The sequence below is a fragment of the Fusarium poae genome, chromosome 4 (genome assembly GCF_019609905.1).
Source record: "Fusarium poae strain DAOMC 252244 chromosome 4, whole genome shotgun sequence".
Taxonomy (NCBI): Eukaryota; Fungi; Ascomycota; class Sordariomycetes; order Hypocreales; family Nectriaceae; genus Fusarium; species Fusarium poae.
In genome coordinates this window covers 7,354,614-7,382,370 of record NC_058402.1, presented here as the reverse complement: position 1 = coordinate 7,382,370, position 27,757 = coordinate 7,354,614, and the positions used below count along the sequence as shown (strand labels likewise).

Here is a 27,757-nt window from a genome sequence, read left to right as displayed (position 1 = left end):
TTATCTGGTGAAATTAAGTGCTCACTGTAGCGGCAGATAAACACTATTTCTAGTTTAGCTTTGGCTGTGTAAGAGTGGTGTCCAAGGCTTAACATTGCGAAAATCACTACCCTGGAGGCTTGCATAACTCAACATGGCAATTGAGGCCCAAGTCGCTACATAATTCCTTTCTAAGAAACAAGGGTTCTTTGGGTTCTTTTATAATTAAAAGGCTACTACTCAATTTATTACTTTCCTCTAGCTGAACAATGGTTTGAGTTGGTTAAAGAATAGGTTCACCGGATAACTTCACAGAATTCAGTTCCAAGGTCCAACACCATAGTGTAGTATCGACAGTGACAGCAACAATGGCAGAATAGACGTGGATAAAAATGAGAGAAAATGCGATAATACAAATCCAAAAGCTTATAATTGACAAGAGACGCAAAAAGCAAAAGATAACTCCCCCGGGAAGGCTCGAACTTCCGATCTCCCGATTGTCTATGAATAACAGTCGGACGCTTTAGCCAACTAAGCCACAGGGGATGAGTTAACTGATAAAAGTCGGTCAGTTATTCCCGTTCAACAGTCTGAGTATCCAACGAATAACACATCGAAACTCTTTTTCGATCATTGCTCAACAACCTTTATGCAAATCTGATCATATTAAGTAGTCAATGTAGACATATGGATCTGCTAATTCATCCAAGAATAACAGAGCTGGCTATTTTATTTGCCTGGTACCACAAAAGACATCATAATCATAATCATAGCTCATTATCATCTTCAACCTCTTCCACCACCTCTCCCGCTTCCGATAAAGCAAGATATGGCCATGATCCAGTCGTAAGTTCCAACTGTGACATGCGATTCTGTATCTTGCGTAGAAATCCCGAGTCCTTCCCACCCACGGAATGCAGTACATGCTGTAATGAACACAACACATCTCCTGCACCGACAAGCATACCATTTCCATGGGCAGAAAATGGCGTGCAGGCAATAATGTCAAGCATTGTGTCTGCTAGTCTAAACACTTTGAGTTCCTAATATCAAAAATTAGATCCCATCCAACTTGAATAACCCAAGGTCTGGTAAACTCACAATACCGTATCCATGTGTCTTGATAGCTGCATTCGTCACCATTGAAAAAAGCGAAAGCATCTTATGCCCAATCTTGACAGGTAGATATAATGAAAAAGCCTCGTCATCTGGATAACACGACATGGCGAAGTGACGTGCCGTGTACTCCCACAGAATAAGTCTGATCCACTGGCGAGTGACAAATAGGTCGACTCTTTGAGCTTCCCGAGCTGCGTGATCGTGCGAGTCGAGACATAATGCGGCCTGGTATGACACCAGTTTCTGTCTTTCGAGCGGCGGCTGGTTCGAGGAAATTGTCGTCAGGTTACTCTCTAGATAAGCAAAGAGTCTTGTCAGGCATACAAAAGCTTGGAGGCGGCGCTCGTCGGCCATGTCGTCTTGGATATCTGGGAAGACGTCGATGACTTGGAGAACTGCTTGTAAGCCATGCTGTGCAGAGTATGTTCTGGGATCTCACATCAGTATATTACTCAATAAGATTCGGACCAAGCCCATACATACCTCTCGGTAATGAGAACAAGCCAGTATATCCGTAAACGAAGTGATTGCTGAGATTGACTCAAATGAGCATATGTTTCAGGATAACCAAGCTGCATAAGCTGAACCTGCGTAACAGCCTCTCTCAAAAATAAACCAGCAGTGCGCAGCTTATTTCCATTGGAGTGATAGACGTGCATGAAGAAGGGTATCAGGGCAGATTCAAGGCTATAACTCTCACGATAATCATAAAGTTCCCTCAGTTGCAGGCACTCTCTAGAGAACTGTAGTGAAGATGTGGTATTTAGTGGTCCGGCATGCTCGGGAAGTCGGAGCTGGGCTATAGTTGCGGCACATAGTGCTGCTGCCAGAGCATGAGATTCATAATCCTCGCTGTTCTCGGATATTTTGGCGAGAATATGTTCAGGGTTGATGACGATCCATATAGATGTCGCTAGTCGTTTGGAAATGTTGAGGATGCGTTGATACTCAGGAAGTTGTATTCGGTAAGACGGTAAAGGTAGTGGACCAGGAGTTGTAGCTTTAATAGTGCAAGATTGGTTGTTCCTGATACTCTCTTGGAACCTCTCAACCTTGTCTTTGGTAGTCGATCTCGCTCCACCCTTTGGACCACGCTTCTTCCTCGCCCTTAGAGCCGTGCATTCGATGCCTCTGATGAGACACTCATGACAAGGCTTTCCTTGTTCGCATTTAACGCGCCTTAATGCGCATCCATCGCATGGGTTCGCGTTTCTGAGTCGAGTTGTCATGATGTGTCAGTCGAATTGAGATCAGGAAGAGAGTGACGATGTTGGAATTGAGTTTGCCCCACTTGCCCGATTGTCACTTTGTATTGTATCAACGTTATCTAAACGCTTGCTTATTACACCGTCAGTTTAATCTTGCATTTATTAACATGATATATTTCAGAGTAATTGATACAAAAAGCTCATCAATTCATTCTGTTAACAGAAGGTCATATTGGTACTGTGCCAGGTCTATCATGCTCATAGTGTATCAAGATTCCGTTCTACTCTGATGTATAGGCTCAAACTAAAAAGCACTTCAATTAGAAGATGTCTGATATCGACTGTCACTCATAAGTAATTCCATAACAGGTCCAAGCAACTCCTCATCCAATCCCAAACTCATCAAACGTCCAATCTTGATCGATGTAGGCTGCGACGCCTTGACAACTCCCCAGAGTTTCTCCTTGGTCCACATATCCATCTGATAATCCAGAATAAGATCCTGAATACGCTTCAATGGATCAAGTATACTCAGCTGCGGGTTATCTCCTAGACAAATAACCACGTCTCCAGGTTCAGAAATGCTAGATGGGATCTCGACTACAAGACCAGGAACGTTGGGGTAGTCTTCAATAGTCGTCTTAACTTCGAGATCATCGTCGCTGAATTCATTGCGCTTGAACACTTTGAAGTTGTTTGGGGTCTCTGTGATGGAGATGAACTTGATCGTCCATGCTTTGCCCTCGGGACAAAACATCAATTGGCCCTTGTCTTGGAGGTACTTGAAAAATGTGGAATCGGAATCCGCTCCTTGTTCACCAGAACCCTCATCAACCAAAGTAAACTCAAACTCACCATGCCTACCCACGACCACGAGAACTTCCACATGTTCGGGATTCTCGCCTCCGTTTCGTGGAGTCAGGTTCGCATCAAGAGGGACAATAGCTCCCTCGCGAGCAAGAACGGGCAGGCTCTTGATACTCCTAAACATCCTCATATCACGATCACCGTCATAAACAGTACCAGTAAATATATCGACATGACGACCAGGAGGAACCCAAACATCAACCGCACCATGGTTCGTCCTCTTATCGCGCGGCTTCACAACGGGAGCAACCACAAGCTGCGACCCAAAGTAATACTGGTTCGGCTTTCTATACGCTTCGTCTCTTTCGGGGTACTTCCAGTACAGAGGCTGCACAACGGGATCATCATAATGTGCAGAGTCCAAATTGGCAGCGTATAGATACAGAACAAGACGATGACGGAAACGGAGGAATGTTTTCATGACTTCTGCGAATTCGGATCGGTACAGCCAGGGCTCTTTGGACGTGAACAAGCCCATTTGAGAGTGAAGTCGCATAATGGGCGAGAATACACCGTATTGAACCCAACGTGTAGCCAGCTCGTCATCACGGTAGCCTCCCATGTGGCCGCCGATATCGTGACTCCACCAGCCGTATCCAATATTGGATGCTGTAGCTGTGAATTCGGGCTGGAACTCGAGAGATTCCCATGTCATGATGCTGTCGCCAGAGAATCCGACCGGATAGCGATGACTACCCGGTCCGCCGAAGCGTGAGAAGATAATGGCTTTGCCAACTCCGTTTTGCTTCTGATGGTCTAGAAAATGGTAGTGATTTAGGAGCCATAGAGGGTCGAGGCCGCGTACACGACTGTACGGACCCTGTTGCCAATCAATCCACCAAAAGTCGCACCCATCTTTCTCAAGACTGCGATGAAGCGTGTTGAGATATGAATGCATAAACTTTGGGTCAACAGGATTAAACAGAATTGGCGCTTTGGAAGAAGTATCGTGTCCCAGATCCTTAGCCATATCCTCATACTGATCCTCATGATGATAAACACCGCCGTGAGGATGGTCATTCAAGGTAACTTTGAGCTTCTTATCGTGCAGCGCCTTGGTGAAAGCCTTGGGATCCTTGAAGAGTTCCTTGTTCCATGTATACCCCGTCCAGCCGGCATGAGGAACATGATCGCCGTGGACTTGATGCCAGTCCATATCGATAACAGCAACAGACAGCGGAACCTTTTCAGCTTCAAACTTATCCATGAGCTTCAGGTACTCCTCGTCTGTGTAGGGATAGTATCGACTCCACCAATTCCCCAATGCCCAGCGCGGAAGAACAGGTTGTTTACCAGAAATGGCAAAGAAGGATCTCATAGCACCCTTATAGTCGTAGCCGTAAGAGAAAAGGTACCCGTCGATGCGATCGCCAGATCGTCTTGGCGCCGCAAAACCAGTAGAAAGATCCAAAAGCATAGACTCGCTATCATCAAGAACCGAGTATCCAGCCCTGGAAAGAATACCTGGCTCCAGCTCACAACGCCCATTAACATTGTCCAAAGTTCTCGCCGTACCTCCAAGATTCTGAGGCGTTTCTCCATATCGCCAATCAGCACCCCAGAGGGTATTTTTGTTGGTGAAGCTGATAACAAGACCGTAGCGGTCAAAACGTTTTTTGTTGTAGGTGACGTGAAAAGAATCAGCTCTAATTTCTAGCTGCTCGTCTTCATCAGAAACTGTGAATTCCGGGGTAGGAAATTCACGATTAAGAGCGAATGTTGATGGACGATCTTCAAAGATTCCGTCTTCGGCCCATTCATAGCGAAGAACCATGTCATTTATCAATGTAAAACGCCATTGGGGGCCAGTTACGATTGAATCTTTATTGGCGATGGGTTTGCTGTCGATTTTGTAGTCGTCCATTTTGTGTGTTGTGTTGATAAAGAGGGCGATGATGAACAAGTTGCGGGGTCTTGTCCTGTATATATATGTACATATACCACCCAGATATATTAGATAACTTGTACGACTTTGAGCTTCAGAAATGTTGAGATATATGAGAGAATTGTTGTGAGGGGACAAGTTGATAGCTGCATATAATACGCAACTACGGATAGACAAACGTCATTCCGTCTCAGCCAAATGCATGAGAGTCGGAGTCTCCGCTCTTGGGGTGAATTATTCGGCACAATTGGCCATTAGTAAAGACATGATGCATGCATGCAGTGTCAAAGCGAAGCGGTTAGACGGAGCTTATAGCTTGACCTGCATGAAAGGAAACAAGGTTTGCACCATTAAACATTCAAGAGCAAATGTCCAATGAGACATATCACATGCCATACAGATGCCACAAGGAACAGGGTTATCATCTGAACAATTCATTTGAACCAGGGTATCGTCAATTCTCGACAATGTCATACATAATTATATGCAACTCCCAAACATCGGCAGCATCCTACTCCATGCCATCTCTTTTCCAGTTACATGTCAAGTCTTCGACAGTCTAAACACCTTGTTCCCTCCCTCCAATATCCTATAACTCTCTTGTCCATGATATTGTATGTGATGAAAAAGCAAGAAGCAAAATTGCAGCTTTACACGAAGCCGCGGGTATTACACAGAACTAAAAAGTTAAAAGGTCACACAACACAACAGAAAACGAAAGGAAATCCGATGTCATGCATGCCCCCTTTAACTGTACTGCTGCTGGTCGAATTGTTGCTGCTCGTAGTGATGATCACTACCCAGCTTTGGTGACTTGACATCCGTGATGGACTTTAACAACCTGCATTCCGTTAGAATGATGAATCTGTAATTCAATCTAGTGTTACTCACTGCAAGTTGCGATCCCTCATTTCCCTATCAAGGGTATCCATTTGCTTAGCTGTGAGCCTCGCCTTACTTATCTGTAAACCACACACGTTAGCTTTGCGCTGACAAAAGCCGCATGACGCAGAAAGGATTGGGAGAGTGCATCATGCAGGGGCTTTCCGCACCGAAGCAAGTGCTACTGAGGAGTGGTCATCAATTTCCTCACCTTCCGCCGCCTCTTCGTTCGCAGCAGCGTCGTCGCCCTCCGCATTCGCAAATCTGCTGGCTGAAAGACCCTTTGGCTTGGCAATAGCAGCATTGGCCTGTTGATGTAAGTCAGTGTCTCCATGACAGTGCTCAACCATGTCAACATACCTTTGCCTCTGCAATCTCGGCATCCTTGACCTTGAGCTGAGCCTCAAGAATCTCAACCTTCTTCTCGCTGTCCTCGACCTTGGCAACAGTCTCATCCAGCTTAGCCTGAAGCTCCTTGGCCCTGTTGTTGGCGTCCTCAATAAGTGTTGTCATGCTGTCGTTAAGGTCTTGGTAGTCGGCATTGGCTGTCTTCTTACTGGCATCAGCCTCAGCCTTGAAGGCCTCGAGGTCCTTCTGAACAAGGTCAAGGTCACCTGTCAGAGTTGTCACCTGGCCCTGGACGGTTGTCAGGTTACCCTTGGCAGCCTCAAGCTCGCTCTGTGTTGCTTTGAGCTCAGCATCGGCGCTGGCCAGAGCGTCCTCGTGAAACTTCTTGGCTGTGGCAAGCTCCCTTCGGAGAGCATCAGCCTCGGCAGAGTCGGGCTTGACGTTCCTCGCGTCCTCAAGCTCAGCAAGAGCAGTGAATCGCTCGGTCTTCTCCTGTGCAAGTTGCTGGGAAAGCTCCTCGACATCCTGTTGGGCCTTCTCGAGTGCCTCTGTGGCAGTGCTCAGAGCAGTCTGGAGATCAGCGTTGGCAGCGGCCTGCTGGGCAAGCTGATCCTCCAAGTGGCTATTGTTGCTTCTGTGCTCAGCCATCATGTCCTCGATGGCCTTGGTGTGGGCACCAGTCAACTCCTCGAGCTCCTTCCTGACATCAGTGCCCTCCTTCTTCATGTGCTCCATAACTTCGTTGTTGAAGGCAAGGAGCTTCTCGACCTCGTTGGTGTGCTCCTTCTCAAGCTCGAAGCGGGCCATCTCGATGGCCTGCTGGTTCGAGTCGCGTGCCTTCTCAAGCTCCTCCTTGGCGGTCTGAAGCTCAGCCTTGATGGTAGCCAGTTCCTCATCGTTGCTGCTACCGGCCTTCTTGCTCTCTGCAAGCTCAGCTCTCAAAGCCTCCAGCTCAGCTTCCAGAGACTGCTTGGCAGCATCTCTGGCAGCCTCGAGTTCAGCCTTAAGATTGGCGATCTCAGTAGCGTGGGCTTCATCGCCAGCAGTCTTAGCGGCATCGATTCCTGCTTGAGCCTTGGCCAAAGCCTCAGCATGCTCCTTGTCGCTTGCTTCCTTCTCAGCCTCGAGTTTAGCCTTAAGCGATTGCAACTCAGCAGCATGAGTACTCTCACCAGACTCCCTAGCGCTGTCAAGCTCTGACATGAGTCTGGCAATCTCGGTAGCATGTGTGGTTTCGCCGGCATCCTTGGTGGAGGCCAGCTCACTCTTGTGGCTAGCGACCAGTTTCTCCTTGTCCTCCTCGAACTCCTTCTTGAGAGCCTCCAAGACACTAGCATGGGCAGCCTTGAGCGACTCAAGTTCCTCAGCATGGGTGTTAGAACCCTCAGACTTGAGCACCTCGAGTTGCTTAGCATGGTTCTCCTTCAGGGTGTCGATCTCGGCTATATGAGCATCATGATCTCCGGAGGCTGAGTTCTTGGAAGCCTCGAGTTCCTCGGCATGGCTGGCACGGAGAGCATCCAGGTTCTTCTGGTACTCAGCTTCCTTCTCCTCCAAAGCTGCAACAGCAGCAGCGTGCTCGGCCTTGGCGGCCTCAAGGGCGCTGCTATGACCCTCAGTAGCTTCTGAAGAAGATGCCTGAAGCTCCTTGTGCTGGGCCTCAAGCTCCTCGTACTTGCGCTTGAAGAAAGCATCGCCTCGAAGAGACTCGATCTCGGTCTCGTAATCCTGGGAAATGTTCTTCATGCGCTCCTCGTGCATCTCCTTGACCTTGGCGATCTCATCTTCCTTCTCAGCAAGGGACTTCTGTGCCTCTTCGGCAGCAGCCTTGAGAGACGCAGCCTCTTCCTGAGCCTTGGCAAGATCCTCCTTGGCGCTCTGGAGCTCTGACTCCTTCTCGGACAAGCTGGACTGAAGCTGAGTGATCTGACTGTTCAAAGAATCGAGCTCAGACTTGGCTGTCTCTGCAGCATTCTCGGCAGCCTCGAGCTTCGCCTTGGAATCCGCAGCCTCGGCCTCGAGGGAGGAGATCTTGGTCTGTTGCTCCTCTTGCTCAGACTTAAGCTTGTCGTCATTGGCAGACTCCAGAGCAGACTGTGAAGAACTCAACTCGTCAATCTTCTTCTGGAGCTCAGCAGTTGCGGCCTCGTGGCTGGCCTTGAGTTCAGCCAAAGCAGTTTCGTGAGAGGAGGCATCAGTCTGGTCCTTGTCGAGGCCCTCCTTGTGCTTAGCCTCAATAGCCTCGATAGCAGAAGCCTTCTCAGCCTCGAGGGAGGTCTTGAGCTCTTCGATCTTGGTAGCATGCTCCTCAATGGCCTTCTGGAGTGCTTCCTGGCTGGAGCTGAGTTTCTCTTCGCTTTCAGCCTGGGCGGTCTCGAGCTGCTGCCTCAAGGAATCGAGCTCAGTCGAACTAGCCTCCATGGCACTCACAGCAGCATCGAGATCGGCTCGAAGCTGCTCACGATCACTCTCTGCGGCCTGGAGCTTCTCGTTGGCCTCAGTAACCTGGCTCTCGAGAGCAGCGATGGCGGCCTCGTGCTCAGACTTTAGGTTGGCGATTGCCTCATCGTTGTCCTGAGCAGGCTTGTCGCCTGACTCGGTGGGGGCGACTCCCTGGCCAATCTTCTCGGTAAGCTCCGCAATCTTTTCCTCGGAGGTCTTGACCTCAGCCTTCAAAGCCTCAATCTCGGTTTCGCCCTCTGCCAACTTGGTCTTGAGCGCCTCGATTTCCTTGGCAGACTCCGCAGAAGGAGCAGGTCGAGTCGTGGTTCGGGAAGCGGCAGTCAAGGATCCCGAAGTAGAAAGTCGCTTGTTGGCGGTAGGGGTCGTGCCAGCTGTTCGAGTAGCAGTTGTTCGTGTCGCGGAAGCGGTGGGAGTAGCTGCGGTTCGGCTAGCGGTAGCAGTTCGTGGGGTAGTGGCCGTCGTTGACGGCGGTCTGCGGGCAGCCGTTGTCGAACCGGCAGTTCCAACGGTTCGCCTCTCAGCGGTCTTGGCGGGGCTGGACATGATGGAGCTCGTCCTACGAGCAGATGCGACAGAGGAAGTGGTGGACTTCTTGTCATCCTCGCTAGCGCTCATGCTGGGACGGCTTCGGTGGCTCGACATGGATGTCGCGGTAGGAGGACGGCGAATGGTCGAAGCAGCAGGACGAGTAGGGGGCTTGCTCAGACCTCCTGGGGCACGGGTGGTGCTGGAGGTGGTGGGCTTGACCGTCGAAGAAGTAGCGCCAGGTCGACGAGTAGCGGTCGCGGCGGCCGAACCAGGCTGCTTGAGCGTGGGCTTCGCTCCGGGGCTCTCCTTTGCCTTTTCCCTGACTGGTGTGTCGGGAGACGAAGGGGTCGCGGTTGTCTTGGGGCTCTCGGGCTCAGGCTCAGGCTCGGTGGTGGCCGCAGCATCGGACTGAGAAGCAACAGCTTCGTCGTGCTGGACAACGTCGAAGCTCTCGGTTTCAGACATTTTGGCGGGAATGAATTGGTATTAAAAGTAGTATTCTCTGAGAGCGACAATGTTAGCAAAGTGGGTAGCCAGGACAGGTTGAATTGAGTTTATCATGGATGTCGCACAAAAAGCTGCAAATCAGCTATCAAGCAGCGATAGCTCGAAGAATCAATAAGTAACAAAACATGAACAGGCACGAAGCATGAAGCTACGTCAAGGGTATGCGGGTATGAGCTGAGATGGGAATTGGGTTAATCTTACCTTGGGGTGGTCTCCTATTTATCCAGCAAAAGCGTGGTTTTGCTGGAAGCTACTCAGTTGCTAAGATAACAAGGAGTAGGGAGGGGAAGGTATGGAAAGTAAAATTAGCTAGCAGAAATAAGGAACGTGAGGGAAGAAAGCTTGCAATGAAGCAGATAAAGAAGACTAATACAAAGACTTCTTTATTTACTGTCGATGTCCGCTGGCTTCTAAGAGAGGAAGGAGAAGTTAAGAGAAGAGGAAAAGGGTTGGAAAAAAGAGAGGAAAGCTGAGCTGTCTTGTCTTGTCCTGTCTTGTTCGATTGGGATTGGGATGGGACGGGGATATTAGATTGCGAATGGATACGTACCTGATTTTAGTTCTCTGGGGCGGTTCCATCCATGTCCCATTTCCATTTCCATCTGCCTTGTGATCCCATCACTGAGCTATTCTTCCCATTTCCATCATGGCTCCACAGCTCTCACCGGCCACTTACATTGCTTCTTCCCTTGATGGGACCGCCCGGCCTGTAGCGACCGTTCCAGGGGTTCTGATCACTGTCTATCTTTCAGGGGTCTGCGCGGGTGGCTACTACTCCAGGCTACAGATCCAGGGTAGTTTTTATGAGTGGGAGGATATTAAAACATTCTTCAAGTGTCTTGGATTAAAAACACTAGACCACTAGTTACTTTCTGATCTGTAGTTACCAGATAATACCTCGTCACAAGAGTCTCTCTAAAAACAGAATCAGTGGTTAACCCACCTCGCCTAACTAAAGCACTATATGCAATGCACGGCAATGCAATGCGAGCCACCAGCTGGGTATCCGTACAGTCCATATTTATCATCCCTCAGAAACCCAAAGCCTTCGCTTAAGCTAGTAGCACTGAATATAGTGGATGCAAGCCTCATCTTTCTCCTAATAACTCAAGCCAAGACAAAGGGCGAGATTTGAATCTATCAAATCTCCCCAGAACCGCGTTTAAAACGCGTTAAAAAAAAAAGAAGAACCAAAATAAAGAACCTAATGATCTGTTGACTTTTTACCACAAATGATCTAGAGCTGATTCCACGCTTGGCTTTCCTTGGGTAAGCGTATCTGATCACCCTCCATAAGTATGTATCACATGTGGTGGCGCTTCAACCAATTCCAGAGACTTGTGATGATTTGACAAGAACCTGATGATACCCAAAATTCAAGCTGCAAACAAGCCCAAGTATTAGCGCACTATTTTAGAGTGTCAAATAGTGTCTATGCGTTGGCGATTTTCCATCAGTGCTTGGTTTCTCTACAAGGAAATGTGACAGATAGAAAGTCGATACTACATACTCATTGGGATTCATTCAATGATGTGGCATAGCGCAGTTGGTAGAAGCTCAAGCTCAGTTATCACACACATGGCAAAAAGCATGAAACACTACACCAACTTGACTACTGGTCATTAAAACCGGCTTCTTTCCGATCCGGCAAATCAACACGGAGCTGACAGTGCCCAATTCACTGTCACGAATTGAGGGACAACAAGATACAATTGTAGCCATGTAAACACGCATGAATACTTCTAAACATATTGACTCCTGCTCGAATCGCATAACACATTTCAACCGAGCTTTCCCGGGTATCATAATATCACATAACCCCAACTCCGATAGTCCATGGCCTGAAGCCGCCATGTCAATCTTCATCCATGCAAAATCCGGGAGGCGGAATCCCATCGCGCTGGTATTTATTGCGTACGACCAGCTTCAAATATCTTGATCGCTCTCTTAGTTCGTCAGGGCTCCGATCAGGGAGCATCCATTGAAAGTTTTCGTAGTTGGGATGCGCTGTGGTTCTGATCAAGGTCAGAATCTGATCATCTTCCCAATAGTACCATCCATGTCGCTCGTAGTATTCCCTGTCCGACAGCGGCTGAGACGGGGCGGTTGCGCTGGGCAAGGAGAGACTGACGCCAGAGGAATTGCGAGAGCGATTGAGAACCATGGTAGAGGGGGCAGAGCGTGGTTGACTTGGTCGATAAAGAGCAGACACTGCTTGTCGGATAGGCCTCGCTCTAGCCGGTCGTCTATATGGATCAATCCTTTGGATTGACTCCCTGAATCGTTGCATCTGAAGGTTTTGTCTTTCTCGACGTTCCTGCTCTCTGGCTTCACGCTCCTTTTGGATAGCTTCGTCTCGTTGCATGAGTGCCGCAGTCGATGGCCTGGGCTTTTCCAGGTCTTTCCTGGCTCTCCTTAACTCTTGCTTGAGTGTGGCTAGGGCAGAACCAAATACAGCGCGGTTCGCTTTTGCCTCTTCTGCTGTATCAAGTTCCCTCCTGGGAGGGTGAAGCTCATACCATCCTTCCACCGCCTGTAAAGCTCTTCCGGCCCAACCCACAGCCCGTTCTAGCGGCTCCAACAGATATACCGTGAACTCTCCAGTTTGTTTGGAAGCCTTTTTACCATCCGAAGCGGATTGCCCACATCCAGCTTCAAATATCACGTCCAGTAATAGCACTAACATGGGAATGATTCGCTTGCGTAGTCTCGTAACACTCCTGGAGCCGACTTGTACTTCTTCTGGGGTGGCACTTTTCATGAAGTTATTGATGCTCCCGATGAACGAATCAATGGAATGGCGAAGATTGCTGATCAAATCACTGAACTTTGTCGCCTTTTCGTTTTGATATGCCAATTGATCAATTTTTGGTGCTTTAGGAATATCCTTGTACAACTCATAGAGGTTAAACAACTGGGCCAGAATTCTTGCTGAAAGAACAGGACAATCAGGCTGGGAAGACAGCTCGTCTGATTTGTCGGCTGCGTGGTCGAGAAATTCGTTTTTCCAGGATCTTTTTTCTATCCAGCCTGGGAGGGTCATTATATGTATGAGCTTTTGGACGTACATACGCTTTATACGGATTGTATGTATGGAATCTGCGGCCTGTGAATCGGCCGGTGGTGCATCAAGCATCAGTGAATCTTCAACTTGTTGTGGTACATCTTGCTCTTGCTCTTGATTCATCTCGGGCTCGTCGCCGCTAGAGGCGGAGTCATTGTCCCCATGTTCATCGCCGTAGTCCTGGGAAATCTCTTGTTGCCCTTCATCGTCCTGGTGCTGGGTAGAGCTGCTCCTTCGTCGACTAGCCTGGTTACGTTTTTGCTTTTGCTTCATCTTCGGATTACCCCTACCTGTTGACACAAGCGCCTTCTGCGACCTCTCAACAAGCTTGGTTTGATTTGACTGCCTTGGAGGCGAGTCAGGCACATCATATATGCTCTCGTAGGCTTGTGGATTTCTCGATGAGATTGGCTGTGTCGATTGTTCTGGCAAAAACTCTGAACCTTGGTTAAACTCATAATATGTCGCTTTTTTCCTCTGTTGTCCACTTTTTCGGTGACCTGACTGTTGAGGTCCCCTTTGCGAGGGCTCTGGCTGCTGAGAAGAATCAGGCCGCTGTAAAGACTCAGGCCGAGAAACTGGTTGCGCTGGTTGAGGTGCCTCTGCATGACCTGTTTTGTATCTGTCTAATATAGCTCCTAGTTCAGGTAAGTCCGGCGAAGACTCAGACCGTTGAGAGGACCCAAGTTGCTGTGAAGGTTCATGCTGTTGTAGAGATCCAGGCTGAGAAACTGACTGCGCCGGTTGAGGCGACTCTTCTGGTAGAGCTATCCCAAGTAATATGTCTCCTGCTTCAGTCAAGGCTCTAGCCGTACTGCTTCTATGTTGATCTGCAGTGTCGAAGACGGCTGGTTTCTCGAATCTGATCTCTCGTGAAGTGTCAACATGAGAAAGTGCTCCATCGTCATTCTCGGTAGGATTATCGACACTGTTGGATAGTAGACTTGGTTGCTCTTCTGGCGCGACGGAAGCGCCAATGTTCTTATTGATACCATCGAAAAAGGACATTGGAGGAATTGCCTCTTCGTCTTCGTCTTCACCTGCATTCTCGTTTTGTTGGTCTGGTTGAGGCATTGCTTCTTCGTCTTTATCTGCTCCCTGGTGCTGCTGGCCTGGTTGATGAATTGCCTCTTCGTCTTCATCTACTTTCTGCTTCTGCTTCTGCTGGTCTGGCTGAGCTAAGTCCACTTCTCCAACAGACCCATGACTAGCGCTGCGCTGACGCTTTGGGAGCTGCTCCTGGTCCGCAACATCAGAGGGACGTTTCCGTGAAGGAGGCGGAGACAGCTGCGGAGAAAACCTATGATCTGGAACACTTCCTTTCACTGATTGTGTGGCTCGGCTTTTACTCGAAGAGGGTCGAGTTCGAGAGATCGCCGACGCAGTTGATCGTAGACGTGTTTTTCTTTTCACGATTGGAGGACTGTCTCCCTCAATACTTCGCATAGGGACTGAAGATCTTGGTGAATGTCTAATCCCTTCACGTCTTATCCCTCCATGTAATTGAACTGGTGGTGTCATGCCAGGCCCTACTGAAGCATCAGAGGGGCTACCTCTATAGCGCAGCCGCGCCATGTTGACCCTTTGTTACCGCGATGTGACAGCTTGACTCGACGTGCGCAGCAGCACGCCGACAATTACAGGTGACCAATTTGATCCAAGTGCTAATGAAATGTTGAATGATGTACTTCAAGTTGGGCGGTTTTCAAGACTCGTGAAAGTATGAACAGAATTGTACTAAGTAAAGGTGTATTGAACAAAGATCTTAGAGCTGCATTCCATGTTAGGCAGGCGCGCGTCCTACATTTAGGAAGTGGGGCACTTGGCAAATGCAAGCAAAGAGACATCAGCTTTACAATCAACGATCAAATACAAGCATTTTTATGATGTGATATGTTTGATTCATATTGATTCTTAGAGCCACTAGTAGAAGTGTTTCGGAAATAGGTAGGTAGTTTAGATAAAGCTTTCCTAAATTTGGGGCCCCTCTATGGTTGAGATCCGCTTCTTGTTATTCGCATCCAATCTCATGATAGTTACAAGGTACACCAACAGCTGACTAAATCGTTTCTAACTTCAACTAAACAAACATCCACGAACTCCGATCCTTCTACTTTACTAAAGGTACATCAAAAGAATCTTCAGTTCTTTCATTCAACACACTGCTTCATAATTGCGATCGCGGTGTCTCACCATGGTCGACATGACGTCCACAACCCCTCCAAAGCTCAATGCGCTTGAGGTTCTCGATCTCAGCTCCCCGCCAGCCTTTACAAAACCTTCGAAGCGCATCAACGAAGGCCCCGACGTCGCTCGTTTCCTCACCAGCTTAGCCTACCGCGACATTGGCGTTTTCATCCTTCAACTCAACCGCGCTCTATGTCCTCGAAACCAATCCTCCTCGCCCCTCCCCCGCACCTTTCCCCTCAACTCGAAACCAGCAACGACGCCGTCCGTTCAGACTCTACAAGCTCTTTTGGAAAAGATCGGAAGCTTTATTGATGAGGCGCCGCCTGACCCAGGTCCTCGAAGATTCGGCAATGTTAGTTTTCGCAAGTGGCATGCTATCTTTGAGGAGCGTCTGGATGCGCTGCTTGATGAGGGGCTCCTAGGTGAAACACTTAAAGTTGGCGATGGCAAGGCGAAAGAGGAGGTCTCAAGCTACCTTCTCGGTGGTTTCGGCAGTGTACAACGACTGGACTATGGAACGGGACATGAGTTGAGCTTTGTCGCTTTCCTCGGCTGCCTATGGAAGCTGGGTTTCTTCAAGGACGGAGAACAAGGAGGCGAAATTGAGCGCGAGATTGTTCTCAAAGTTGTTGAACCGTACGTTACCTGTTTCTATATCGAAAGTATATTACTGACGTTTTTAGATACCTCAACGTTGTGAGGAAACTTATCCTAACCTATACCCTCGAACCTGCCGGCTCCCATGGCGTCTGGGGCCTCGACGACCATTCCTTCATGCCTTACATCTTTGGCTCTGCACAACTTACACGACCGATCAACGAGAATGAACCAATGCCCTTAGAGGGATCAGTAAAGGGTGCGCCTAAACCCAGCGACGTCACCAAGGCGGCCATGGTGGAGGATCAACGCCAAGTCAACATGTACTTCTCAGCTATTGGCTTTATCAACGATGTGAAGAAAGGTCCATTCTGGGAGCACAGTCCAATTCTTTTCGACATCTCGGGCATTCGCGACGGCTGGGGCAAGATCAACAAGGGCATGATCAAGATGTTCAATGCTGAAGTGCTGTCCAAGTTTCCCGTTGTCCAACACTTTCCATTCGGGTCGTTGTTCTCTTGGGATGTTGACCCAGATGCAGCAACTCCAACTCAGAGCGTCCATATGGCGAACCAACCAGCGACTATGGCACCATCACCATCAGGACCTGGAACGGCCGCGCCTTGGGCTCAAGCTACAAGAATGCCACCATCGTCAGGCCCTGGCATCCCCTATTCGCGTATGCCACCACCACCAGGTCCAAACTCAGGGTCTCTTGCAAGGCCACCTAGAAACACATCCGGCACAGGATCTACAGACGCACAGATCACTGTTACCAAAGCGCCGTGGGCTAGAGATTCATGAGATAACAAGGCGTATTAGTCCTTTCAAAGAAAATACACTAGACGTATGTCACGGATTATGAGGAGCATGATATAGATAGTCCTTTCTGCATTAGATATGAAAAGCGGGTATAGATTTGAAACAGAGCATCGCAACACTTTTCTCTCTGGGTATCCAGCCAACTGCTAGGAGAAAAGGTGACAGACACGGCCAGGATGGACCTGCCTTGTCCAAAGTAACTCAAACAAACATGCCTCAAAGGCAACAATTGAAAACATAAACACGCAATCTACTCGAACCACATGGCATCTTTCTACTATCTCTTAGAAAGAAACATTCATTTTTTGCTTAAGCAGAGGCCACGGGGGCAGGAGCAGGAGGGGCAGGGGTATCCTTCTTCTCCTCTTCCTTGGGAGCTTCAGCAGGGAGCTCTGTAGGGGCGGCGGGTGCGGGAGCAGGGGCAGCAGGTAGCTCGGCGGCGGGAGCGGCAGGAGCAGCAGGCAGTTCAGCAGTTGGTGCGGCGGGAGCAGCAGGTAGCTCAGCAGCTGGGGCTGGTTCCGTCTTGGCAGGCTCAGGAACGGGAGCGGGAAGTTCGGTGGCCGGAGCGGCCTCGGGCTTGGCGGGTTCAGTAGAAGGAGCTATGAATGTTAGTCCTAAGCTTCTCGTCTGTCCATCTTGTAGCATAGCATACCAGGTGCAGCCTCCTCAGCCTTTGCAGGCTCGGTAGTAGCAGCAGCAGGAGCTTCAGGCTTGACCTCTGTCTCGGGCTTGGTCTCCTTGGCAGGTTCGGCCGCAGGAGCAGGCTCAGCTGTAGAGAATATCTGTCAGTGCTGAACGAAGTAGTATATATATTTTGGTAGATCAACGTACTGGCTGGCGCAGGAGGGGCGGCCTCGGTCTTGGTAGGCTCGGTGGTGGCAGGCGTAGCTTCGGCAGGCTTGGTCTCGGTAGGCTTCTGCTCGGCGGGCTTGGCTTCTTCCTTGTTGTCCTTCTTCTTGAAGGCGGCCTTGAGCTTGGCCTTGAAGTTATCAAGGGCGTGCAGAGCTGTAAGGGTATGGTTAGAGATGTAGTGTACAGTTGTATATTTGGAACTTACGAATTCCAGGCATAGTGAGTGTTATGGATAAGAACGTGTGGGACTGGTTGTAGTGGTCAGCTTGCGGTCTGTTGCTTTGTGTTCTCCTTTGCGGACGGGAAGCTATGATAGTAGCTCTAAACTGGACTTTGAGGTGGGAAAACTAAGAGTGAGCTCCGCAATAAGAAAAACATACCAGATGAAGCTTGGTGATGGGGTCGTGTCTTGTCAGAAGTAGAATGATGGAGAAAGAAAGGTTAAGGATAAAGGTAGCGGCAGAAAGACGGGAGATGAAACTGCTCAGCCATGGTCAGGTTCGTCAGTTAGTAATGTGTCGGTCGTGCAATAGAGAGAGATAGAGGGAGTGGGTGACATTGGATCCAATCTCAACTGAAGCATCCTTGTCCAGGGATCAAGAATCTGAGACGTCCACTGAAAAACAAGCATTTTCCAGGGAAACTAGGGGTGGATCCAGTGCAACAGTATCCTTACAGTGGCTTTTGATTGTAAGGGCTGTAAGTTGCGGATAAACAACCCGGACAGCAACAGCCCCTTGTTTTATGAGTGTGTGTTTCGTGTTGTAGAGTCCATCCTTAATCATATCGTCTCTTCCCTGAATGTCCTTTGTCTTGTGGAATTTTGGAGGAATTAACAAGACATGAAACTGACACTCGAGAATCAGAAATCAAGAATCAAGGGGTCTTGTGACAAGTTGTAACCCCCTTGTCCGCTAACATTATAACTGACGACAACGTGCATGTTTAGCCGCTGGCCCACTTCTCATCTCGGCCAAGGTGAACCACAGCTGAGCTTTCAGTGACAGGCTAGCTTTGGACCCTTTTTCAGTTATAGATAATACTAATACTGTCAAGTCTTTTCGCTTGTTAGATGACTTGTTCCTCGAGTCTTAGCGTCACAGTGTTTAGTGTTTACAGTCATACGTTGTCTGTCATGAATATGGACAACTTGTGACATGTCGTGATATGCTTTGGCTGACAACGTGCTTCAGCCGTTCGTTCTAGACTCGATCACTATACGATACGGCCAAACGAGGGAGGGTGACTCCACTACTGATCAAGTTAAGCTTTCCATGTGCCGTCTTTTAGTGAGTGCTGTGCCACATGGAATATCGGGCCAACTTCTTATCGACAATCAATGATTTATCAAGACTCTATAATACAAATATGTTCTACATGATACAGATCCAGTTTCAATCAAGATACCTGAGTATTCTTTGGTGATGTTTTCTCCGTCAACCATTCTTCAACAAGCTGCTCCCCATTCTCTCCCATCTCCATCGTCCGACTCTCTGTCCCAGCTCGTTTAACAATGACCCTTCTAGCTTGCTCTTCCTCCCAAATAGCAATATCATCATCCCACAAAACCCTCTCCGGGACCTCGAGCTTGTGGATACTGGACTTCATCATCACTGCCAGCTCCTTTGCCTGCTTCTCGAGGCTGTTGCCCCACTGAAACTTGGACTTCTTGGTTCGCGGCGACGCGGGAAGTAGGTCGTACAGCAGCAATGTCTCGGGGAGCTTGAGGCTCGAGTCGCGGGGCGGGAAGATCATTCGCGACTTATGAGGCGCCGTCGTGAGAGGGTCCACCTCGCCTTCTGGGTTGGTCATTATTTCGATGGCGAGGCTTTCTGCTTCTGTCAGGTGGAAAGACATGGGTACATTTATTCCTGGGTTGTGGAAGAAGAGGGACGGGCTGGCAAACACGTCAAACGTATCTGCCGTGGAATTGAAGAGTTTCGGTAAGATTCGTTGGAGGTGGTGTATGTACGCCCCTCGCGGAGGCTTGTAGTAGGCTTTTGGATTTCTGTCACCTTGTCCAATGCTGTTCACTGGATGGTCGGGAAAAAACATGGTCCAGTTGTATATGCCGTTGTATGACACAAGACCTCGCACTGCAAAGGGCTCGTGGGAGTGTGATTCCGTGAGTGCCAGAGAGGCGGCGAGGCTTGCACCTAGGTGAGATCCATAGACATAGATGTCGCGTCTTTTGATGCCTTCTGGTGCGAGGTTTTCCACTAGCCACTTGTAGGCGAAGGATGTGTCGTGAATAGGCGTTGGCCAGACATTCCACCGGTAGTTGATGGTAGCAAGCGGCTTGCCTTGAAGGAATCTGGGTATGGAAGCAGGTCGGCTGTCATTAAAAGGAGAGGAGGGTAAGTAAATAAAGAGGGGAGAGTTTGGTTGTTCGGCAATGTCTATGAGGCTGTTGAGCAACGTTAGTTATGGTCTGTTGGTTGAGATGGAGTTGTTTGGCTTACTCGATGTTCACATGGCCAGATGAGCCGCATCGCACACTAACACGCTCATGACTCTGAAAACTATATAGCCTCTGCGAATATTTGGGCAGATAGTTGATGAGTCGTTTATGACCAAGGCGACCAAGGGCGTGAATAGGAAGACATGCTTGCATACTGCTACCGCATTACTTGTACACAAGAGACACGCAATCACGTGTCGCTGAGGAACTGAATATCTATCAGTTATTTGATGAAGCTGACAATATCTGCATGACTTACATGATCCTTGAAGGAAGGGCTATATGACGCGCACGAGGCTGAGCAATCCTTTGGTAAAATATGTACAAAGCCACGTCTAGTCGTTGGACAGATAACGTCCCAGTTGAATATAATTAATTAAAGAGTGATAAGAAGTGAATAATTGGGTTTGATTGCAACGTTGAATGGATTGATGAGGCAAGATTAAAGAGAAAGACTGATTTAGTTGTTACTTGAGGGTGGAACTGAGCATTTCTTAATCCAAGTATGTCATTGGTCAGAATTGTGATACGGGAATAAGAGCTGGATATAAACCAAAGAGTGTCATTGTCAAGGTCACTCACTAAAAGATACAGGAGTAAGATCGTAACTTGCCGTCTTTTCCTAGATCCAAAGCCGCTATAGCCGCGCCCTGTTTTCCAACACCCAAACAGTTAGACTAAGAAGCATCCAACACTGGACGAATGACCCTGCTTGTCTCTGACAGGCCCCAAAGATGCAAGAAACTTGGTCTAGCTCGTGATTCTCAAACCCTTTAGTTTTAGTAGATTTATTTTAGACGTCATGCAGTCTTGTTCCCCATGCCAAGGATTCTCATCTACTTTATTTACTGGGGATCTTTTAACGGTGTTGTAGTTACCATATAACTACTGTTAATCAACACTGTTTATTCCTTTGAGAGATCACAACACCAAGAAATGCCCCCTATTCTTTTATCTCCGCCGCTTTTACCTTTGTAACATTCCCATGGACGACGGTAATCTTGGAGAGAATATTCAGGAGGAGACCGAGGCTTACGAAGAGACCATCTCTCACGAAAAACGTATAGAAAATGACAAGGCTCATCTCTCTCCAAAGTACGTTTGTCCCTGTCAAATCACACTTCATAATATTCTAACTAGCCTGCTTAGTCGTTGGTGGTTTGCCTCATCGGCATTCCCCATGATTGCTGGCACACTCGGTCCCGTTGCTTCAGCTTTCAGTATATGCGCTCTCGTCCGACCATGGAGACAGCATCGACCTCCAGGCCAAGTCGTCAAGACAGCTCCCTTTGTCGCCGATCCCATCTGGCTCACCGTCATTAATGCTATTCAGCTTGCCATGGCTATCATCTCAAACATGTTTCTCCTATTAAACATGACGCGCCGTGTTCGCTTCACAATAGCGCAGCCCATCACCATAATTGGCTGGTACATTTCTGCCATCCTCCTCATTTCTCTCCTCGCTACAGCTGCTGGTCCTTTGTACGAAGGGTTCAAGTATCCCTCTGATGAACTCATCTGGTCGCAGGCCTTTTACTACGGCATGTGGGCCGCCGTTCTCTACTTTGTTGATGCTTCGCTCATGTTGGTGACTTTTTACGGTGCATTGACTGGTCATTATAACAAGGACTTTAACCTCACGCCCAGCCAGCGAACACTCATGCTGCAGACCATCATGTTTCTGTTCTACTTACTTCTCGGTGCCCTTGTATTCTCCAACATAGAGGACTGGAACTACCTCGATGCTGTTTACTGGGCAGACGTGACATTATTCACAGTCGGTTTCGGTGACTTCAGAGCAGAAACCAACCTCGGACGAGCTCTCATGATGCCGTACGCCTTGGTAGGCGTCATCAGTTTAGGTTTGGTCGTCGGTTCCATCCGAAGTCTTGTTCTCGAGCGAGGTAAACGCCAAGTCGATGCAAGAATGGAGGAAAAGAAACGTAGACGTATAGTCCGGACAATGACCAAGAAAGGCGAAGACGAAATGCTCGAACCTATTCGTGAGCCACAAGGAAAACGTTCCATGACGCCCCAGCGAACAGATTCGAATATTCAACATCCCGCAACCGAGTTTGAGCGTCGAAAAGCAGAATTTGAGCTCATGCGCAAGATTCAAGCTCAGACATCTTCCCGTCGTCGCTGGGTGGCCATGGCAATATCCACAGGAACCTGGCTTCTCCTCTGGCTTCTGGGTGCATACATCTTTGTCAAGTGCGAAGAAAACTACCAGGGCTGGGACTACTTCGATGGCTTTTACTTTTGTTTTGTTTCTCTCACCACCATTGGATACGGTGACGTGACTCCTGCTTCTAACGCTGGCAAGTCCTTCTTCGTCTTTTGGTCTTTACTTGCATTGCCTACTATGACTGTTCTCATATCCAATGCCGGAGATACGGTTGTCAAGCTTATACGTGACGGAACCCTACGGCTCGGAAACGTCACTATTCTTCCAGGGGAAGAGGACAATTTCTCAGACGATCTCAAGTATATTATCCACAGGTGTACGTTTGGACATGCGTTCCCTGGCTATACTGGGCCAGCGCAACCTCCACAAATCAAAAAGATGCCTTCGGCTCAAGATTCCAGCGGTGATGCCGCTGCAGCTCTTGTCGACATGGAACAAGGGCCTGATCAAAACGATTCACGAGGGAGGTCTCGACAGTCTAGGACAGAAGATGATAATCCATATAGCGAAAGGCCAGATCATAGTCGACATAACTCGACCTTTACCACTCAGGTCCGACGTTCACTATCTCGTCTACGAGACGCCCACGAGGATCTACCAACCGGAACCAATTTCCACTTCCTCCTCATCTCCGAGATCCAAGCTCTGACCGCACATCTCAAATCGCAAAAACCACATAAATACTCATTTGAAGAATGGGCATGGTATCTAAAGCTCATCGGCGAAGACGAAAGCAGTGCCGACACACATCTAAAAGCCCAACCAAAACCCAAGAACCACCATCGACACCACCACAACAAGAAAGTCGATGAGTCTCCTGAAAAAGGCACCGATGAGAAGACAGGTTCGGAACATGTTACGGCTTGGTCCTGGGTGGGAAATCGGAGTCCGCTTATGGGGAGTCAGGAAGAGACTGAGTGGATTCTTGATAGACTTATGGAGCGACTTCGTGAGTCTTTGTCGTCTGAGGGGAGGAAGCAGGTCACTAGTGATGCCAGGAGAGCTCTTGGTGCAGACCGTCGGCGGTCTTCAGATAATGCCTCGCTGAAGAAACGTCGTGAGGAACATGTCTAGTGGACAACAGAAAGTTTGACCTTGGAGCTTTAGGTTTTGAAAATAAATAAGCTGAGAGTGAATCCCAAATTGCATAAACTGATCTAAAAACTTCCGTCTCTTATGTCTTACGTGCCTATATAAGTGATAAGGATTTGGAAGTATATTGCACCGGTAGATAAGACAAGCGATGCGGACTACCGCAACTCCTCACCTGGGTAGCACCCGGCTATAAAGAAGGAGAAGGGTATATGCAATAGACCTAGATGCCCAAGCATGTTGTAAGTCTAAGAGACGCTTTGTCGACCTAAGGGATAACCAAAGGTCCCCCTGCCACTCCTCCACTCCTCTGCTTCTGACCGTTCCTTGATGTCTCTCCCCGTGACTTGAGCAATTGTGACGAACCCTCAACACGAGTCAATCCCGTGGCCATAAAATCAGAGGTGATAGTCGAAACAATATAGGCGTTGAGTTCCTGCTGTTCAAATCTGTCCTCCTCTTCCAGTCGGGTTCTTTCCTCCTTACTCATATCTTGGCGGCGGAGACTTTTGATTTCATCCATGACATACAGAAGGACTGCTTCTGAACAACGGTCTCGCTTTGCCGCATACTTGGCCTTTCGAACATATCGCCGTGTGACATCCGTAGCGCCTTCAATAGAGAATGCTATTATATATGACATGTGCTTGTTCCACCCTAATTACGAAATGTCAGGTCTGTGTCTTGAGAGGGTGGATCATTTTTGGGAGGATCTCGAGTGCAGTGGCTTACCTTCGGCGTATAGGGTTGGGCGATCAAAGGCTTCCTCACATGGATCAACGTGAACCCATCTCTGCCTGTGTTCCGAGTATACTTCAGTCCATACGTGATCCTCACTATTCCATACCCACCGTACCCTGGCGCCCATGGCCCGGCAGAGCATCGTAAAGCAGTTCGCCCACTCACCCGTTCGCCCTCTTCTGGTCTGGAGTAGTTTCCAAGCATCGCTATACCGGGGGAATCGCTCGTATGCTCCGCAGTTTACCTTTGAACATCTGTAGAGCTCGACGCGACGAGCGCTGCAAGCTGACTCTTCCGGGGTGGGCTCGGTAGGCCCCATAGCAATGGTTGGAGACAAACATGTCGGACATGCCGGATTGTTCACCCAAGTAAAAAACGACCTTTTGAACCATCTCAATAATGCCCGGATAATGCAGTCACTGTATCCCCACTCAGGCTGTCGTCCATCGCCCCATGACTCTGCTTCGGCCTGTAATAACATTGACTCTTCTTCAGCTTCGCCATAGAGTTTCTCTAGCGGGACGCTGGCAAGAGCTTCGTCGAGTAATCCTGGGTTCTCGTACTTCGTTGGGAACAAGGAGAGAGATATCAGAAGGTTGCGGAACTTTCGGGACTCCCAGTCGTTTAAATCTGGAAGCTGGGGGAACAACGGCGTCCGCACTAGTCTTCGGTTTTGGGTCGGCAGAAGTAATCCTTTTCCAGTGTCAATTGCAGTGTACGGCGGAACCAACTCTTCCTCTCTAGGTGGACTATATGATGGAGTGGATTCATCCTCGGTAGACGAAACTGGTTCGATAGCAACTTGGTTGCCAGCCCGTGATAGTTTCAGTTCATCCAATAGTTTGATCCGCCACTGTTTCTCAAAACGACTTCTCAAGTCGAGAGTCCACTCCTGGTCGTACTTCGATGGTGGTTTAGAAGATGATGCCGTGACGGACTCTGTGTGTTGCAGATGCGAAACAAGGTCTACTTTTTCATCCATGCTGTATAGAGATGTAGCTCCGATGAGGGGCAGATGAGGGTGATGCTTTACTCGTGCTTCTATGTCTTCGAATACCCGTGCAAAAGGTATTACAATTGCAGCACCCGAATCCGGGGACCCGGCCACAATGTGTCCATACAAGTTCCCAGACTCAGCGTCGATGATCCAGGAGCCACAGTCTCCGGCTTCTAACCGCGAGTCCAAGAGGACGTTGTAAACATCCTGGTATAGACTGCTGTTAGGGAGGCGGGCATACATGGGAGTGCCTGACATGACACCTGTAAGTGTTCCTCTCGAGGTGGAGCTAAGGATCTTGACGTCCTTCGGACCGTCTGTGACGACGTGCTGAATCTCGGCTTCGCCATTTGCAGAAAAAGATGAAGAGAGGATTTTGTTCGCGGTGCAGTGAATGGGCTTGGTCACCTCGATGAGGGCATAGTCGAGACCAGATGATGGTTCGTCGAGGGAGGATAGATAGACGTGTCCCAGAGGCCGTGGAGGAATGGAAATGCTCGATGAAGGTCCTTCCTCGAGAACCCGACGGCTCGTATATTCGGATTCCTCCTGTATTGCTTGTATATCTTGTATGTTTGGCGAGAACGGTGGCTCTGCGTACCGCCACGTTTTCTCACAAGCTGTCGATGCCATCTCGTCCACCTCATCATCGTCTTCGTCAATCTCAAATTCGTCGTCGCTGACCTCGCCCTCCGTGTATGTGTTCTTGTCGGAGCTGAGAACATGACCTGCTGTGGTGTAGTAGAACTTGTCCGACAGCTGGATGATGCCACCGACGGTAGCTTGTTTGTAACAAGGTCCGTCGTCTATGCTTTGTTCGACGAACAACGGCATCCCGCATGGGTTGCTCGCAAGAGACGCAAGGACAGGATGATGATAAATGCTGTCGTCTGCCAGCTGAACGAGCTGGTTGAAGTCGGGCGGTCGAGGCATGTGGGCTGTCTTGATACCAGGGAACTCATTGAGTATGCCACTATCTTTAATTGCACTTCTCACCTGCTTGCGATGCGCAATGACTTCGCAGCAAAACAGTATGGCCGGACTGGCACTTTTTTCCGATTTGCCGAACATATAGATGGACCAAGTAACCCAGCTCGATACTGGTTCGACTGACCTCTCGAGGTATGCCTTGATCTTTGGAGCCAGCACCGCAAATGCGTCTCTCGCCGGGCCTTTGGCTACCCAGCATAGCTCCTTGCCGACTTTGCTTATGAAGCGGCCGGTAGACAGCTCTGGTTCAGGCCATGCTAGAGGCCTCGTTGTTGACCTGCCACTGAGTATGGCGATGCTGCTTTCCCAGGATCGTAGGGGGGATGTTACGATTTCCAGCGGCATGACTCAACGTATTTCATGATATCTTTTTCAAGTCATTAGGAACGTTGTCTCTCAAGATATGAGAAATATGGCTCTTGATACTCATTGAGAGGATTCAGCCGCAGAAATTGGGGGCTATGTGTAGAGGCTCATCGCTCTGACGAGGCGGAGCATCCGCCAATTACAGGTGCAGTTTCATGCACCCGAGCAGGGTTGTCTGTCTGCCTTACCCGCCTTATAGTCTGCCAACGTCGCTATTATAACCTTCCATGTGAACCAAACAAACCAGAAGACGACTAAAGTTTCAATCATGGTAAACAAGACGGAACTCGATTCGAGCTTGCTGGATCTCCCGCTACCACAACTTACCAAAACAACGATAACCAGCGAGTACTGGGCCTCTCAGCACCAAGATCAACATCTCAACAGCGTGGACTTTGACCTGCAATCCTTTTGGACATACTACAACAAAGAATGCGTCAGAGCCCTCCATAACGGAGGACGATACGTGGCTCTGAGATCACACCGTGATGTGGTCGATTGCATCCGCAAACTCAAGAGCGGGATGCTGCGCCATGATATCAAGGAGGAGCTGAGAGATAAACTCACAACGCTTCACGACAATGAAGACGAAATGCTCAACAACTCAATAGACTTGGCCGCCAGTCTTCTTTTAATGATGAGCTTCTGCAGCTTCGCGTACGGCTTCTCTGGTAGAAGCCATCTCCGTTGGAGTCATGGGTCCCTGGAGAGCTTTGTATCAACTTACTTTGACCCTGGAGCTTCCCAGCTGGCCAAGGAGAATGTCAAGATGGAAAAGATATTCACGGCACACAACCTGTGTCGCATCGCAGGGCTGGATATCGTTTGGACTGATAACTTGGTAGATCATCTTCGATTGACTGATGACGATCAACGTGTACACATCTTCCATCATGCTTCTTTCCTATATGTCCAACAACAGAGGTTCAAAATTCTTCACCGACACTCAATGTATAAGTCCGCTGACTGATTGTGACAGTGTCGACTCCCTACTACCCAAAGGCCTCGCGGACGAGACTTTGCAGACATTAGCACTCCTCTTCCCATCCTCAGACGTGGAAACAAGAAAGTGGTTCTCCCAGCTATCTGACGCTGGTCTTGACAAACGAGTCATTCAGTGTGGACAACTCAAAACGGACCATCGACAAACTGAAAGGTTTAGATTTTGGAATGATCGTCTTGTCGTGTTGAAGCAGGTCTTTGACGAAGCACAGCCAAAATCATTATCGCAATGGTGGCATGATAGACGGAACGGCGTCCAATGGTACCGCTCCTCGATAGCAACTCTTCTCAACGTATATTGTCCTCCGCTAATACTAGTCTCATCAACAGGTACACATTCTGGGTAGCCGTCCTTGTTCTTGTGTTGACAATATTCTTTGGGTTGGTGCAAAGCATTGAAGGTGCTTTGCAAGTGTATGCTTCCTTCAAAGATATCCATTGATCAACATACGCAATATCCCACTAACCACCTAATGAATGTTCAATATCCTCCCAATGGTTTATATACTGATTTATTCGTCCCATGTATATCAAGTCGATTTACCAGTTACTAAAGACGTCACTAATCAAAGGCAAAGTGACACACTTATTTCATGATGTCTTTTATTC

General features: G+C 48.8%; 10 protein-coding genes across 10 annotated transcripts; 3 read left to right on the top strand and 7 right to left on the bottom strand.

The window, feature by feature from the left end:
- Positions 1–510: 510 nt before the first annotated feature.
- Positions 511–2,327, bottom strand: FPOAC1_012471 (uncharacterized protein; the record flags this gene model as incomplete). Its single annotated transcript, XM_044856827.1, has 4 exons — positions 511–533; positions 947–1,022; positions 1,081–1,525; positions 1,582–2,327. 4 exons carry the CDS (start codon positions 2,325–2,327, stop codon positions 511–513), a joined length of 1,290 nt encoding a protein of 429 aa, XP_044704140.1.
- Positions 2,328–2,622: 295 nt separating this feature from the next.
- On the bottom strand, positions 2,623–5,037 carry FPOAC1_012470 (uncharacterized protein; the record flags this gene model as incomplete). The annotated part of the gene is made up of 1 exon (XM_044856826.1): positions 2,623–5,037. One exon carries the CDS (start codon positions 5,035–5,037, stop codon positions 2,623–2,625), a length of 2,415 nt encoding a protein of 804 aa, XP_044704139.1.
- Positions 5,038–5,805: 768 nt separating this feature from the next.
- FPOAC1_012469 (uncharacterized protein) lies at positions 5,806–9,744 on the bottom strand (the record flags this gene model as incomplete). The annotated part of the gene is made up of 4 exons (XM_044856825.1): positions 5,806–5,899; positions 5,950–6,020; positions 6,111–6,248; positions 6,301–9,744. The coding sequence occupies 4 exons, from the start codon at positions 9,742–9,744 to the stop codon at positions 5,806–5,808; spliced, it is 3,747 nt and encodes a 1,248-aa protein (XP_044704138.1).
- Positions 9,745–9,765: 21 nt separating this feature from the next.
- FPOAC1_012468 (uncharacterized protein) lies at positions 9,766–14,296 on the bottom strand (the record flags this gene model as incomplete). The annotated part of the gene is made up of 4 exons (XM_044856824.1): positions 9,766–9,781; positions 9,988–10,001; positions 11,705–12,807; positions 12,859–14,296. 4 exons carry the CDS (start codon positions 14,294–14,296, stop codon positions 9,766–9,768), a joined length of 2,571 nt encoding a protein of 856 aa, XP_044704137.1.
- A 748-nt stretch (positions 14,297–15,044) lies between these two features.
- RRD1 (Serine/threonine-protein phosphatase 2A activator 1) lies at positions 15,045–16,441 on the top strand (the record flags this gene model as incomplete). The annotated part of the gene is made up of 2 exons (XM_044856823.1): positions 15,045–15,676; positions 15,724–16,441. 2 exons carry the CDS (start codon positions 15,045–15,047, stop codon positions 16,439–16,441), a joined length of 1,350 nt encoding a protein of 449 aa, XP_044704136.1.
- A 327-nt stretch (positions 16,442–16,768) lies between these two features.
- FPOAC1_012466 (uncharacterized protein) lies at positions 16,769–17,529 on the bottom strand (the record flags this gene model as incomplete). Its single annotated transcript, XM_044856822.1, has 4 exons — positions 16,769–17,058; positions 17,112–17,228; positions 17,291–17,464; positions 17,517–17,529. 4 exons carry the CDS (start codon positions 17,527–17,529, stop codon positions 16,769–16,771), a joined length of 594 nt encoding a protein of 197 aa, XP_044704135.1.
- Positions 17,530–18,709: 1,180 nt separating this feature from the next.
- FPOAC1_012465 (uncharacterized protein) lies at positions 18,710–19,925 on the bottom strand (the record flags this gene model as incomplete). The annotated part of the gene is made up of 2 exons (XM_044856821.1): positions 18,710–19,718; positions 19,774–19,925. 2 exons carry the CDS (start codon positions 19,923–19,925, stop codon positions 18,710–18,712), a joined length of 1,161 nt encoding a protein of 386 aa, XP_044704134.1.
- Positions 19,926–20,757: 832 nt separating this feature from the next.
- On the top strand, positions 20,758–23,034 carry FPOAC1_012464 (uncharacterized protein; the record flags this gene model as incomplete). Its single annotated transcript, XM_044856820.1, has 2 exons — positions 20,758–20,867; positions 20,922–23,034. 2 exons carry the CDS (start codon positions 20,758–20,760, stop codon positions 23,032–23,034), a joined length of 2,223 nt encoding a protein of 740 aa, XP_044704133.1.
- Positions 23,035–23,320: 286 nt separating this feature from the next.
- On the bottom strand, positions 23,321–26,125 carry FPOAC1_012463 (uncharacterized protein; the record flags this gene model as incomplete). Its single annotated transcript, XM_044856819.1, has 2 exons — positions 23,321–23,709; positions 23,785–26,125. 2 exons carry the CDS (start codon positions 26,123–26,125, stop codon positions 23,321–23,323), a joined length of 2,730 nt encoding a protein of 909 aa, XP_044704132.1.
- Positions 26,126–26,414: 289 nt separating this feature from the next.
- FPOAC1_012462 (uncharacterized protein) lies at positions 26,415–27,495 on the top strand (the record flags this gene model as incomplete). The annotated part of the gene is made up of 2 exons (XM_044856818.1): positions 26,415–27,070; positions 27,126–27,495. 2 exons carry the CDS (start codon positions 26,415–26,417, stop codon positions 27,493–27,495), a joined length of 1,026 nt encoding a protein of 341 aa, XP_044704131.1.
- Between the last annotated feature and the right edge of the window lie 262 nt (positions 27,496–27,757).